This window comes from Mastigoproctus giganteus, chromosome 3 (genome assembly GCF_048544385.1).
Source record: "Mastigoproctus giganteus isolate SK-2022 chromosome 3, ASM4854438v1, whole genome shotgun sequence".
Lineage (NCBI taxonomy): Eukaryota > Metazoa > Arthropoda > Arachnida > Uropygi > Thelyphonidae > Mastigoproctus > Mastigoproctus giganteus.
The window spans coordinates 242,084,195-242,099,286 of record NC_143577.1 but is presented as its reverse complement, the minus strand read 5'-3'; the positions used below and the strand labels follow the sequence as shown (position 1 = coordinate 242,099,286).

The window sequence follows — 15,092 nt, the reverse complement described above, 5'->3', positions numbered from 1 at the left end:
ATAAAAGAACATGTTAAAGGATCGACGCATTTAAGATCAACAGTGATCACAAAACAGCGTTCAGGTGCTATATCGAAGATGGAAAAGCTAGTAATAATATGGATAGAAAATCAGATTCAGAAATGGGTGCCCCCTGAGTCCTTTGGCCATTCAAGAAAAAGAAAGAAATATTTATGAAGATATTAAGGATAAGTATGGCAAACCCCAAGCCAAGTTCGTGGCAAGCAACAGGTGGTTTAATGGGTTCAAGCATTGTGCTGGTTTCCAAAACATTAAAGTATGTGGTGAAGTCGCCAGTGCCGATTCTGCAGCTGCAGAGAAATTTTGTGATGTGTTGGAAAAAATCCCTTCTATATCTCCACAGCCCTCAACTTCCGCAGTGTCATGCTTATCAGCTGGAGAGTTAATTTTGACAACGATGCTCGAAAGGTAAAACTGTCTCCTCTCTCTTTTTGTAATTTTATAATTTTGAAATTTTTGTAATTTTTCCTGCGCATGAAATAAAAAAATTGAATAAATAATTCTATTTACATGTTCGTCAAACATTTCTTTTTTGCTTCAATAAAATTCAGTGCGCATAGTTGCGAGTGCTGCATAAGCATTTAGGGAAATTCAACTTACGTAGATTTCCGCGGAATGCAACCCTTACGTAAGTTGGGGAGTGGCTGTAATGTGACCACCTGAAATCTGGCTGATGATATGATCACCTGAAATTCAATTTTATACACTTTAAAATGGGCTTTGATATTCATAACTGTAATATAGCAGTGATAATAGTTAAAATTTTTAAGTAGGTGGATGATCAGATACTTTTAGATTCTTTCAGTCCTAGTATAGTAAAATATTAGTGTAACAAATTTAGGCAGATGACCAAAATATAATCATTATAATGAAATTTAGTTAATGTGAAAAAATAAAAAATGTTAGTATAATATTTACATATTACAAAATAATTATATTGAAAATGCATATTACGATGAAAATGCAAATTAGATATTACAAAATAATTATAATGAATGAAAAAACTTACTTATGCAAATTCATATTTTTTAATAAAAAATTCAAAAATTTAAAAATGTTATGTGTTTTTCACACTTGTTATTTTCAGTGAAACACAGTTTTTATTAATTCTGATGGAAAAAGAAACTCATTATTATAATGACATTCCAGTCTCTTCCATTTTCAAATTTATAAAATTGTAATAAACACAACAGTCAGATTATATGTAAACAACCCAGCTGTATATTTTATGGTATAAGTCATCCTGTGGCAACATAGTGGTTTTGCCATATCACTCAATTGGAGAGGCTGTAATTCAAATTCCATTAGAGACTGGAGGAATTCTTAAAGGCCTCTTCAATCAGAGTAATTAGCTGACCTAATTAATTTTTTTGAGGAGGGATGCCATATTTTCCCAGGGTTTCCTTCAAAAAGAATAGCATGTCCAATTGGTATGGATAGATACAATAGAGGGAGTAGGATTTTGTCCTTATCAGTTATTTTGGTTTTTCAGCCTGCACAACATGTAAATGGTCCTTGGACATAAATTTGTACAGGCATAGTAATGGTATAGTCATAAAGCAAGAAGAGTACAACTGCTAAAGTGGTTTATAGCAGCCAGATGCTCTTACTGTTGATAATGGGCATCTGTATAACATGACCATAGCTGACAACTTTTAGCTCATTTTCAGTTTATTACCAAATGTTTAATAGGATGGGAGTGATAAAAAGATTTAATATTCTATGAGTTTAGAAAATTTCAAATAATTTTTTTCTCCTTTTAGAGTTCACAAGAGGTAGGTTGTCGCACCGTAATTGTTTCTCCTACAAGAGAATTGGCAAAGCAGACATACCAAGAATGTGTTCGTCTTGCTGACGGTACAGGGTTGAAAGTTCATTTTATTACTAAAGCCAACCTGGTAGCAAAAAAAACTGGAAAACGGCTTTCCCATAAATGTGGTGAGGATTAGTTGTAAATTTTTTGTCAATTAAGGTAATAATGTAAATTAAATACACTGGCCAGCAAATTTAAACTTTTGTCATTACACCTGGATTTTGAGAAAAATTAATGTCTTTGTTTTACTAGTTTAACAAACAAGCTTTAACAAAACATGATTTTAAAATGTTTTGAGATGATTTCTGCTTGCATATTTTGTGGTGTGGGCCTCTTTGGGTGAGGTTCCACGCATTAAGCTTTGGTCTTTCTCTTTTCTTTCTTATTTTTATATTCATAATTTTATTTTTATTTTGAAATAAGAGTGGTTAAGTACATAGGAGCAGAATAGTACCTTGTCTTACCTATAACCCTAATTTGCTGTATTTATTTTGTGGTACAAGTGTTTCCTAAGTCCAATTCAGTAGCTTTAGCAATATAAACATGTTTTTCCTTCCCCAAATTAATGTTACTTTGGATATGGAATGAACATGCTCGGTATATTCCTTCTCCCTTATTTTGTTTGCTTTTTTCTGTCCCATTTGTAGTTTAGTTTGAATACTTATGTCCTCCACTCGTATCTTTCATTATGTTTTAATTTATTATGTCATTCATTTTATATTAGTAACTTAATTAATTGAGTATTTAAGTTGAATTCTGTTTACTATGATTTTTCAGTTCTGAGTGTTGCATATTTGTATGTTGTTTTGTTTTGTTGATTGCAGGAGTCAAATGCCTAAATTTGCATTTTGTCCGTTATGTTTCCTTATTTATTTTATGAGGGTGGCGGTCATAGCCTAGTTTGTGTTTAGTTGGTTCATTATTTTTCTTTGCGTTCAGGGTGTATCAGGACACATTGTTATTGGCTGTGATAGCTATCAGTGATTGACATATGGTCCCCTTTTAGGTAGTACTTGTGAGCTCCCTCTTTCTATTTGTGGTATTTTGTTATTAAGTATCACTCATCCTTTGGTGGTGTGGGCATTGCTCTCTTTGGGCAAGGAACTGTGCATTCACTCCTCCTTTGGTCTTTCTCTTCTCTTTCCATATTTTTATGTTTATATTTTTATTTTTGTTTTGAAATAGAGGTGGTTAGGTAAATAGGAGCAGTGTAGTAACTTGCCTTACCTATAACCCTATTAATAGCATTAATTTGCCATATATGTTTCATGGTTCAAGCATTTTTTCATAATTTCAGTTAAATAAATTTATTTATATTGATTTTTAATATTTTATTTCTGCCAGAATTAGCACTAACACACTACTATGCACAGGCTCCAGTTTGGATAGAGCCTAGTACAGCGAAATGTTATACATAAGTTATACTATTGTTATCACGAGCGTGCAATAGTCTTCCCATAGAACAGCCTCCAGAAGAGTTAGGTTATTCAGAAATAAGCTTTGAGGCAACCAATACTATGAGGTATTAGTATTAGTCATATAGTGGATGGAAGCCATAGGCTTTTGCTGCACCAGCCAAAAATATAATGATAATAATACAAAATAAATAAATAATAAACAATAAAAATAATGTATTTATATATACAAAAAATAACAAACAAGAAAGTATGGTTACAGTAGGCTCAGAACACCAACTTGAGACAGTGTAAAGTTGGGAAAACATTGTGTGGTCTGACAAATTCCCATTACTGCCATTTCACACTGATGGGAGGGCCAGATGGAAAAAAAAAAAGTCTGTGAACCCATCCCATCAAGTGTCAGTGCAGGCTGCTGGTGCTTGTGGTGTAATGGCATGGGGAGTGTTTTCATGGTGCATATTGGGCCCTCTTGATACCAGTGGAGCAAAATGTGGTTGCCACATGCTATTTGCAAATTTTTTCCTACCAAGTACATACCTTCATGACAGAAATGTATCTATCTGCAAATGTGTTTTTCCCATAAGATAATGCACTATGTAACAACATCAGAATTGTACACAACCAGTTCCAGAAACCTGAAGGAATGAATTCAACTTACTGCAGTGGCCTTCTCAGTTGCCAGTTCTCAATCAGTTGAACTCTTGCAAGATGAGGTGTAACAAGATCTTTGTAATTGAGATCTGCAACCATCCAATTTTCAAAAACTGTAGGAAGCATTTGAGTTAACACGACCAGCATCTCTCTAGATTGCATGCTTTCCAGAGGGATCCTCAACATGCTTTCAATACCTCTTGGAGTCCACTCCACAATGAATCCAGACTGTTCTGGGGGCTAAAGGAGGTAGGTCCACTTAATAAAATGACTACTTGGTGTAATGTAAATTTCATTACTTTGTAATTTACTACAGAACTGCCAGTGTATATACACAATATTTTGTTTGTAGTAGTGAACTACAACAGTAGTATAAAAGGCTTCGATTTAATTGTATCTCATGTGACTACGAGTTACCATGATATTGCACTACCTCAAATAAGTAACACTTCACCAATGGAGAAGACTTGTTACTCATTCTCGGAGGATACCACCACCCAGATGGCACCGTTTCAAGGCTTTGTAATTTACTAGAATTTTGAGTTTTTAAAGATTATTTTATCCAAACAGCATACTAGTTTATCAGATTTCGGTAAGTTTCTGTTTGATGCTTTGAATAACATATAACATCAACAGATTGTGCATGGACTAAAGTGTAATCTAGAACCAGGTATAGATAAGTAAATGCTATTATTAATGGGTATTAGAATTACCACTATCAGAGCCAATGAATCCCTGCAAATATGAAAATAGAAATAATTATATGGAGAGTAATATGAATTGGATTTGATAACTTTAATATGAATTAAAGTGAATACAGAAAACTACCATATCAGAATTATTGTTGAAAGCATTGCCAAGGTCACACACAATGTGTGCATTGGTTTAGCATACCAGTGCACACATTGTGACCTCTGCATACCAAATGAGGTCAGAATTGATCCCAGTTAAACATTTCTGTTTATTGTAGTTTGGTGTATACAGGGTGTCTCAGAAATATTGGTACAAACATTTAGGGGAGGTAGGTGACATCTAAAGGAATGTGAATCACATAGGAACCCATAACCGGAAACTATCACCATAAGTCGGTAGACTGTGCGGTAGTCGCCGCAAGAAGAGCATGCATCCCTCTGCTAATGCATACCTAGTGTATGCATTAGCAGAGGGAAATGGACGAGCTGCTCAACGAATTTATGGAGAACGCTTCCCAGACAGACATGTACCGGACCACCGTTTGTTTGCGCGTGTGCATCAAAATTTGTGCGATTATGGGTCATTTAGAGGTAACAGCAGTAGTGTGGGCAGACCACGTTCGACGCGAACTCCCGCCATGGAAGAAAGTGTGTTGAATGCCGTCTAGAATAATCCTACTACTAGCACACGTGCTGTTGTCTCTGCCTTAGGAGTGTCTCGTTGCAGTGTACAGCATGTCTGGCACGACGATTCCTTACACCCCTTTCATCTCCAAAGGGTTCAGTTACTGCTCCCCAAGATCATCCTGCATGTGTGGCTTTTGCGCAGTGGTTTCTCCAAGAAAGTGTTCAAGACTTGAATTTTCAAGCCTACGTTTTGGTCACGGATGAGGCTTATTTCACTCGGGAAGGCTTATTCAATCAGCACAATGCTCATGTGTGGGCTCACGACAACCCACACGGTGTGCGCCCCCATGCGGCACAACATCGCTTCGCAATGAATGTGTGGGCAGGTATGGTCGGTGACTGCTTAGTCAGCCCATACCTGTTACCATCCCGCATGAACTCCGCTAAATATCGGATCTTTCTTAAACAAGTTCTACCAGAGTTACTTGATGATGTTCCAGCAAATGTGAGATGCAACATTTTGGTTTCAACATGACGGGGGTGCCTGCCCATTATGGAAGGCGTGTTCGTGACCATTTGAACAGACGTTTTGGACGTCGATGGATTGGCCATGGCGGACCCGTTTCCTGGCCCCCGTCACCTGATTTATCAAGCCTTGATTTCTTTCTGTGTGGGGCCCTCAAATCTATCGTGTATGAATCGCCTGTGGAGACGGAAATGGATCTCGTGGCAAGACTCGTCTGCTCTGCTGCTACTGTCAAAGAAACTCCAGGTGTGTTCGGCCGTGTCCGCCAATCCATGCTGCGTCGGTGTCATGCATGCATCGCGTCTCATGGTGGAACCTTTGAGCATCTGTTGTAACATCATGAAATGCATCCATCTCGTACTCCATTGTTAATATTGAGCCCATCACCACCAAATACGGAGGATGCGGAAAGGTCAGGTAATGACCACCGCATATCCCGGAGCAATATGGCATTAGTTGCTAATGCTCCTAAAAACCAAATAACTAACTAACTAAATTGTTAATATTATGTCAAATAAATATTTGCCACTAATTACTGTCTTGTGTCATTTCTGCTTCTTGTGCCTCTGCTGCTACTTTCCTGCGACATTTCCGGTTATGGGTTCCTATGTGATTCACATTCCTTTAGATGTTACCTACCTCCCCTAAACGTTTGTACCAATATTTTTGAGACACCCTGTATATATATATATATATATATATTATTTATTTTTATTTTTTTCTATTTTTTCCCTTTTAGCTGTGTGCTAATTTCATTTTTTGGTATATCCAGTATTTTTATTTTATTTTTTCTTGGATTTGTCGTGGCATAAAATTTGAACAAGGCTGGGGTTAGAAATGATCCCACTTGTTAAAGTATGTGTTTTATTAAAGTACAGGACCTAAGGAAGCAATGAAACTATCTTTCATGTGTTTTTGTTTTGTGGAGAAACAAATGAAAGATGGTTTTATTAAACTTAGATGAAAGACGGTTTTATTTTACATAACTTGATCATGTTTCTGACTTTCTTAGATTGTTTACATTGCACCGTCTACAGTTTTTTGGTGGAGAAGGTGCAATGAATCAGGCGGAGGAGTTCTAATGAATAACTCAACTGGTATTATTTGAGTTATTCATTAGTACACAATTACATGTGTTGTGAAAATGGGCAAGAAATGGAAACTCTCTGAGGTTGAGCTTGAAAATTTTGCTCTAATATCTGTGAAGATGTTGAATTTTTTGGAGATGAAGATTTCACTGAAATCTTCATCTCCAAATTTTGCCTGTTAACAGCAAAGGCTTATAAACTATACGAATTAGAAAATTATAGTCTAGTAACTGTACAATACTAGATTTATTAAATTATAGTCTAATACCTATACATATAAAAAATTGTATTCACTTGTGATCCAAATTGGTATATGTGTGCATGCTAAAAGAGGGTTGGTATGCCAACTTGCTTCTAGCAGCATGTGTACCAGTTAGGATCACAGAGATCTGTCATCACTGAAGGCTGTTAATTCTAATAATCTATAATTAACAATAATATCAAAGTAAATATCACATGGAGAAAAATCTTTTCTCATACAGTGTGCTATATGAAGTATTATGTTAAATATCTAAAATATAAATAAATATTTATTAGTATGTGAATATTTTTAAAGATATATGCCATAGGCTGCAAAGGCCAAAGTGGTTTACAGAGGTTATAAAATAATATAGATAGTACATACAATATATACAGTATATTAGATAACAATAAGCAGTATCTTATATACATACACACACGTATTATAAATTTAATAATCTATTAAGCACATGCATATAAACATTAAATAACAATGATAATACATACAAAACTGGGGTGTAGTATAAAATACAGTACATTGAAGAAGTAGCAATTATTGTTATGAACAAATTTATGAAGGATTTCTGTTTTATATCTTGTTTAAATATAGGATATTGAAGCTTTAAACACTTATATTCATTAAATACGGTATATCCAGGAAAACACTGATGCATATTGCTGTTTCAGATATCCTGGTTACTACACCAAATAGGCTTATATATATGCTACAGAAAGAACCACCAGGCCTTAATCTGAAAATGTAAGTACAGCTGTAGTAATCCATTTTAAACTGTTCTTAATAATAATAAATATTATTTAGCAAATTTATTAGGAAGTGAAGAACTGTATAGGAGTGAATGTGTTACTCATGTGTAAATTAGATAGCAGCATCATCAAAAAGGCAATTACAGTATCATTTGAGAATTGAAATTTCAACCACTGTAATTTTGTTACATTTGTTAAACAGTTGAGTTCCATTTACCAATTGCCAGTGAATTAAAATTTTTTTTTTTTTTTTTTGATACTGTTGTTGTTGTTGTTGTTTGTTATTTGGTTTTTAGGAGCATTAGCAACTAAGGCCATATTGCTCCGGGATATGCGGTGGTCATTCCCTGACCTATCCGCATCCTCCGTATTTGGTGGTCATGGGCTCGAACCCCGGTCTAATCAAGAAGCGTGTGCTACGCACTACTGCTCCTTCCCACCTGGCTACGGAGGCGCCTTTTTGATACTGATCCCAAGCATAAAGGTGTTATAGAAATCTGTAGTATTCGAGATAGGTAGAGGTATCATTGACCAGCAGAAGCTTGAATTTGTGTAGGTGTTAGGTCCTTGAGGTTGTAACAGACATTCTCTCAGATATGCCAGACGAGCTGTACTTGCTACCTGGGAGTCTAAAACACTGATGGAACTGATATTCAGTTGACATTCAAGTCAGGTGGACCCAATTTCGGCGAAGTCCGGACCGTCTGTGACAGCCAAATCCTCTGCTTGCACCTTCACAATGGTGGGACTGTTAGTAATTCTGGGACCTCCATGCACAAGCACACTGTGGGTGACTACCCAGGTGTGAACCAACGTAAGCAGGGGTCGAGGTGTGGCGCTCACACCACATGGACGAATGCCACCCCCCTCTATGTTACCAGGCAATACTAGGTGATAGATGACTCTCATCAACTGGTACAATACCACCACTTTGCTTATTGGAGGTTTGAAGTGGTGGAATCCATGTTTAGTCTCTAGAGCTAAGTTCCGGTCGACCCTTCCCTATGTCTTCCATCATGCAGTATGACTGATGACTTTTGAGGTTATGATGAACATCATGGCGAGATCCAGTCTTACATTTCGAGGGTACAGCTCTAAAACGGTGTTCGCAGGCCAACCGCTAGTTAGTACACCGGACCGAATCTATTGGTAACTCTTTAGGAGGCTTCCGGATCAGCTAGTGTATAATCTTGCTATCTCTACTCTGCCAGATAGTGACTGAAGGGAGTCCGAGTAGTGTGTATGCGGGGGGCATTGTCGAGGCCATGTTATGTCAAGGATCTGGGTATATTCCTATCAACCATGTGTACGCCATATCCAAAAATTTCATTACTTCATACAGAATGTCCCCCACACATTTTCTTACTATTGAATACACCATGAATTGTCAAACTAATAGAGTAAGCTAATCTGCAAAAAAGATCTAAACCTCCCAAACACTTCCTGGTTCATTTCAAAAATATACGTCGTCTCAATTCTAATCTTAACGATGTCCATTTCCACTTGCAGTCTGCCAAACCCCATATACTTTTTCTGACAGAATTTCAGTTATCCGTTGATTCAACTACTGTTCATCTCAGTTGCCCAAATTATTCGCTGTATGATTCCTTTCGCCTCAAAGGTGGTACTTGTTTATATCTCCATTCCAATATTCCCTGTCAGAGACTTGGTAATTTATAATCTTTTCTGGCTTAAAATCTCTTTACCTCGTGTCAAATTCATCTGTTGTCTCTACTGTTCTCCCAACTCCACTAATCACTTGGAGCTCTTCAACTTCCTCTCTTTGCAACTTGATTTTCTCCAGTCCAACTTTCCTAACAGTGAGGTAATTTTCCTTGGTGATTTTAATTTTCACAACTCCAGCTGGCTTCCGTTTTCTAGTCACACCGACCCAGCTGGTCGAGATGCTGAGGCTTTAAAATTACTAATGACCTAGCACAGATTGTTCATTTACCTACAAGAATACCAGACAATCCTAACCGTACAGCCAACACACTTGATCTTATTCTCACAAACAACCCTTCTAAGTACACGGTCGAAGTGAGTGGTCCATTAGGCACCTCAAATCACAACTTGGTGAAAATATCTTCTCCAATGGAGCCTTTATCTCATGGCTATTCTCAACCTCGTGTTGTTTGGTATTACAAGAATGCAAAATGGAATGATCTGCGAGATTTCTTTTCTTCTTCTTTTGCTTGGTCGGATTACTGTTTCAAAACTTCTGATGTCAACGTTTGCTCAGATCGTGTCAGTGAAATTATTCTTGTAGGAATGGAATCCTTTATTCCACACTCCACTTTAAAATCTCATCCTTTATATAAAACTTGGTTTTCCAATAAATGTGCTAAGCCTTCAAGAGAAGAACGTTGCATATTGTAATTGGCTTGTTTCCAATTCTTCAGTTTCATTTTCTGCCTGCACCAAAGCTTGCAACAATTGTAAAGCAGTTATTAATCAGTCCAAACTAGATTTTGAACAGGCTAAGAGTAGAAATCTTGCTTCTTGCCCTAATGGTGGCCGAGCATTCTGGTCTCTTGCCAAAGCTATTGGCTGCAACTTTTGTCCACCTCTGTCAAAACCAGATGGTTCTGTTGTCACTTCAGCCAAGGATAAAGCTGACCTGCTAGCATTACACTTTTCTTCCAACTCATGTATTAATGATCTTGGTAAAACACCTCCCACCATTCCCAACACACTCCATTCAATGCCTCCTGTGGTCTTCCGTCAAAAGGATGTCAGAAGGATTTTGATGAATCTTGATGCTAAGAAAACTCCAGGTCCTGATGGTATTTCTCCACTTGTTCTCAAAACCTGTGCTCCTGAACTTACTCCTGTTTTTTGCTGCCTTTCTTCACTTATCTTATCTTGGAAATTTGCTCATATCCAACCATTCCTAAAAAGGGTGACAAATCCCTCCCATCCAATTATCGTCATGTTGCAATTACTTCTACTCTTTCTAAAGTAATGGAGAAATCAATTACCCGCCAACTCTTAAACTACCTAGAAACCTTCCGTCTGATCAATGATCGCCAGTATGGATTCCGTCAGTGTTGACCCACTGGTGATATTCTGGCTTATGTTACCCATTTATGAACAAATTCAATGGAAAAGTTCGGGGAAACACAAGCAGTTGCTCTTGACATCTCAAAGGCTTTCAATCGTGTTTGGCATAAAAGTCTTCTGAACAAGCTTCTATCTTATGGTTTGCCAACTGTTTTTTGTAATTGGTTGTCCAGTTTTCTCTCTGATCGCTCACTGAAGGTGATGGTAGATGACTCTCTGTCTTCTCTTTGTTGTTTGTTTGTTATTTGGTTTATAGGAGCATTAGCAACTAAGGCCATATTGCTCTGGGGATATGCGGTGGTCATTCCTGACCTTTCCGCATCCTTCGTATTTGGTGGTGACGGGCTCGAACCCCGGTCTAATCAAGAAGCATGTGCTAAGCACTGCTGCTCCTTCCCACCTGGCTACGGAGGCGCCTTCTGTCTTCTAACTTCTCCTCTAATGCTGGTGTCTCCCAAGGTTCAGTTCTTTCCCCCACTCTTTTCCTCTTGTATATTAATGACCTTCTTCCATTGACCAAAAATCCATCCTATCAATAGTTTTGCCGATGATAGCACATTTCAATCCATTTTCCATTTTGAGAAACCTTGCCCTGTTCAATCAGCTTCAACTTCTTGAATATCCACTTCCAATTCCTTAAATGCCGATCTCCAGGTAATTCTCCAGTGGGGCAAAGACAACTTAGTTGATTTCAATCCTTCTAAAACTCAGTCTTGTCTTATTTCTTGCAAAAAGGATTCTTCTGGTCCTATGGTTATCTTTGGTGACACTCCGATTTCTAGGCAAAATAATATATCTTTTTTGGGGATTACCCTGTCTTCTAATCTCTCTCGGGCTCCTCCGTAGCCAGGTGGGAAGGAGCAGCAGTGCGTAGCACACGCTTCTTGATTAGACCGGGGTTCGAGCCCGTCACCACCAAATACGGAGGATGTGGAAAGGTCAGGGAATGACCACCGCATATCCCGGAGCAATATGGCCTTAGTTGCTAATGCTCCTAAAAACCAAAATAATAAACAACAATCTAATCTCTCTCTCTCTCTCTCTCTCTCTTGGCACAAGTACATTACGAATATTGCTTCCTCTGCATCTAAAAAACTTGATTTTCTCTTTTGCTCTCAGCATTACTTTTCTTCCAAACAGCTGTTCACTCTGTACAAATCACAAATCTGCCCTACCATGGAATATTGTTCCCACATTTGGGGCGGTGCCTTCAAAACCTCTCAGGCTTCTAGATTCCATTCAGAAGAGGGCAGTTAGGTTAATTAATGACTCCTCTTTAACAGAGTCTTTCCACTCACTGTCTCACAGACGTACTATTTCTTCTGCATGCCTTTTCTACAGATACTTCCATGGGCACTGCTCTTCTGAATTGGTTTCTATAATTCCCGCTCTCTCTTTCAAAACAGTCCGAACACGTGCTGCCACTGGCCAACATCCATTTACTGTCCAACTTCAAACTCACAGAACCAACTTTTCATCTTCTTCGTTTCATTCAACTGCCGTTTTCTGGAACAACCTTCCTTCATACATATTTCCTGAAAATTACAGAAGTCTACAGAAGTTCAAGTCTAATGTCAACAAATATCTTCTTTCATCTTCTCAACCTCCAGCCCAAGCATGGTACTAAGTACTATATTATTATTGGGGTTTTCATAAAAAAAAAAAAAAGGTAGTGCGTCTTTCGGATGTACTACCTACACAAATTCCAGGACTTCATCTAAAAAATGATTGTTCCAAAGAATGTAAATAGAATGAATGAGGGAGGAAGGTTTTAGTTAATTTAATTGGTAAATTGGCGCCTCCGTAGCCAGGTGGGAAGGAGCAGCAGCGCGTAGCTCACGCTTCTTGATTAGACCGGGTTCGAGCCCGTCACCACCAAATACGGAGGATGCGGAAAGGTCAAGGAATGACTACCGCATATTCCCGGAGCAATATGGCCTTAGTTGCTAATGTTCCTAAAAACCAAATAACAACAACAACAATTGGTAAATTGGTTGGATGGTCACTACACATTTTAATTGATTTAGAAGACAGTGGTGGTTGAATTAAATATATTATATAGGAGAAACAGTTTTAGAAGAGATATTTGAATTAGTTTGGGATTTTGGAAAAACCACTTCCATATATAGGGACTGTTCTAAAGTAGGGTATAGGGTTAATAATTGTTAGGAGGGAAGGAAGAAATACTGGCTGTAAAGAGAAATGCCATGTTTTCATGTAATGAGTAAGCTGTTGTTTGTGATATGCTTGTGCTAAGAATGGATAGATAGGGTCATTCCAAGTATCAAATAGAGAAATTTTATGTTTTCTAGCAGTGTGGATATTATTGAATCTAAATATGATAAGGCAGGATTAGATTTTAGAAGGATTAAATTTCACTATGTGGGGATTTTTAACTTCACAGAAAGTTTTATATAAAAGTTCAGAATGATCTGTAATCAGAAGGGTGATAATGATAGAAAATGAATTTGAGCAAATATTGGGTGATGAAATCAGTTAACTCCTCAACTATATACCTGTTCACAGACCCACTTGCACTGAATTCATGAGGTCAGGAATGAATTAAAATTCTCTTGAGATGTTTTTCAATAGGCTGTGTTTGACCCACTTATCTGACCAGAACAGTATTCCTCAGCCTTCTATTTTTGGTAATTCCTATTTGAACAAAACAAGAATCAATGACCCTCTTACTCGTCATACAAAGTTTAGTTCTGTACACTTTTAATTTCATATGTTATGTTTTTTAAACCCCGGGGAGAGTCATGGCACATTAGTCCGAAGGGAAGGGTGATTTTAGGAGGATGTATCTCCACGTTTCAGCAAACCACATAATACCCTATTTTGTTTTTTTTTTTACTTTCCTTGCTCTCCTTTTACTTCCCTAATACCAAATTTTTTCAGTGCTGAATTGTGAAAGTGGAGAAGATAAATAATATACATGTCTTCTGTGACAGTATACTGGTTTCTCCACTTGTGTGAAGAGGTCTGGGTTCAAATCTCATCAGACTGGAGGAATTTGTAACTGCTTCTTTGATGGGGGCTGGAATTATGGTATCCTGGAATTTTCATCTTACAAAATAGGATGAAAATCCTAGAATATATCATGCACAAAACATTTAGGGTTAAATAATAATAATCTTATTTTCCATAGGTTAAGAAATAAAAATAAGCAAACTTTTAAATACTGCTTTGCATCTTTTGTCTTCCTGTTTTCAAATAATAGGCAACAGAATGAAACAGCATATATAATGAACTTACCAAAAGGAAGGTCAGTGTTTCATTTCACATGTAAAACAACTATACAAGGATGCTTCAACAGAAACTTGCCAGAGCAGGCCATTTGCAAGTATTGTGCTGTTCAGTCTCGTGATTTCATCAGAAGTGTAGTACAAGTCATTAGTTAGTTGCATTATAAATTTTAGTGACAAGTGGCACATGGTATTCAACATCTGCTCAAGCAAGTTCAACATGCCATGATTCAGTTTTTGGGTGTGGAAGGCTATCAACCAGTGAATATTCATTGACAAATTCAGGCTGGGTGTAGCAATCCTTTTGTGTCCAGTCTTGAAAAACTGGTGTAGACAGTTTTGCCAAGGTAAACACTCATCTGTTGACATACTGTGGATTGGATCAGCATGTGTTGACATGATGGCAGGCAATATTGCAGCTATGGAGCAGCAGTATGATCAAGACCAACACACTTTGATATAGCAAGGAGGGTTGTTATCCATAGATATCACATTTGGGTAAATGTGATATCTATGGAAAAATTCACACAAATGAGACAACCCTTCAGTATTTTCTCATGTTTGCAGTGATATGATGATGGATGTGCTTTCCTACAGAAGATTCAATAATAATTTATTGACTCTTTTCCTTCAATCATTAAGAATTCTGTTACTGTCATTTAAGGAACCCAAAGCAGTTAGTGATATGGCAAACCCTGAAATGCCAGTAGATTGCTATTACAAAGAATCTGACTTGTGGAATTGTCCTCTTGCATGAAAACAGACACCCTCAAGTTGCAAGCACTATCACAATAAAGTTGCAGCACATCTTTTGATCACTGAAATAGGCACTCTAGGGACACTTAATCCAGTTGTGCTTAAGTGAAAAAAAAAAGCTATTTATGAATTTTCTTAAGAGAAGCCTTCAGATTTCTTTGAAAAGGGCATCCTGCCCTTGATA

At 37.4% G+C, this 15,092-nt stretch overlaps 1 protein-coding gene across 1 annotated transcript in view; it reads left to right on the top strand.

The window, feature by feature from the left end:
• Window positions 1–15,092, top strand: part of ais (DExD-box helicase 52) — a 58,534-nt gene that overhangs the window by 18,432 nt on the left and 25,010 nt on the right. Inside the window, exons 6-7 of the mRNA XM_090370370.1 lie at window positions 1,785–1,959; window positions 7,764–7,836. Coding sequence (XP_090226496.1) covers window positions 1,785–1,959; window positions 7,764–7,836 — 248 coding nt within the window. The remainder of the gene's footprint in view (window positions 1–1,784; window positions 1,960–7,763; window positions 7,837–15,092) is intronic.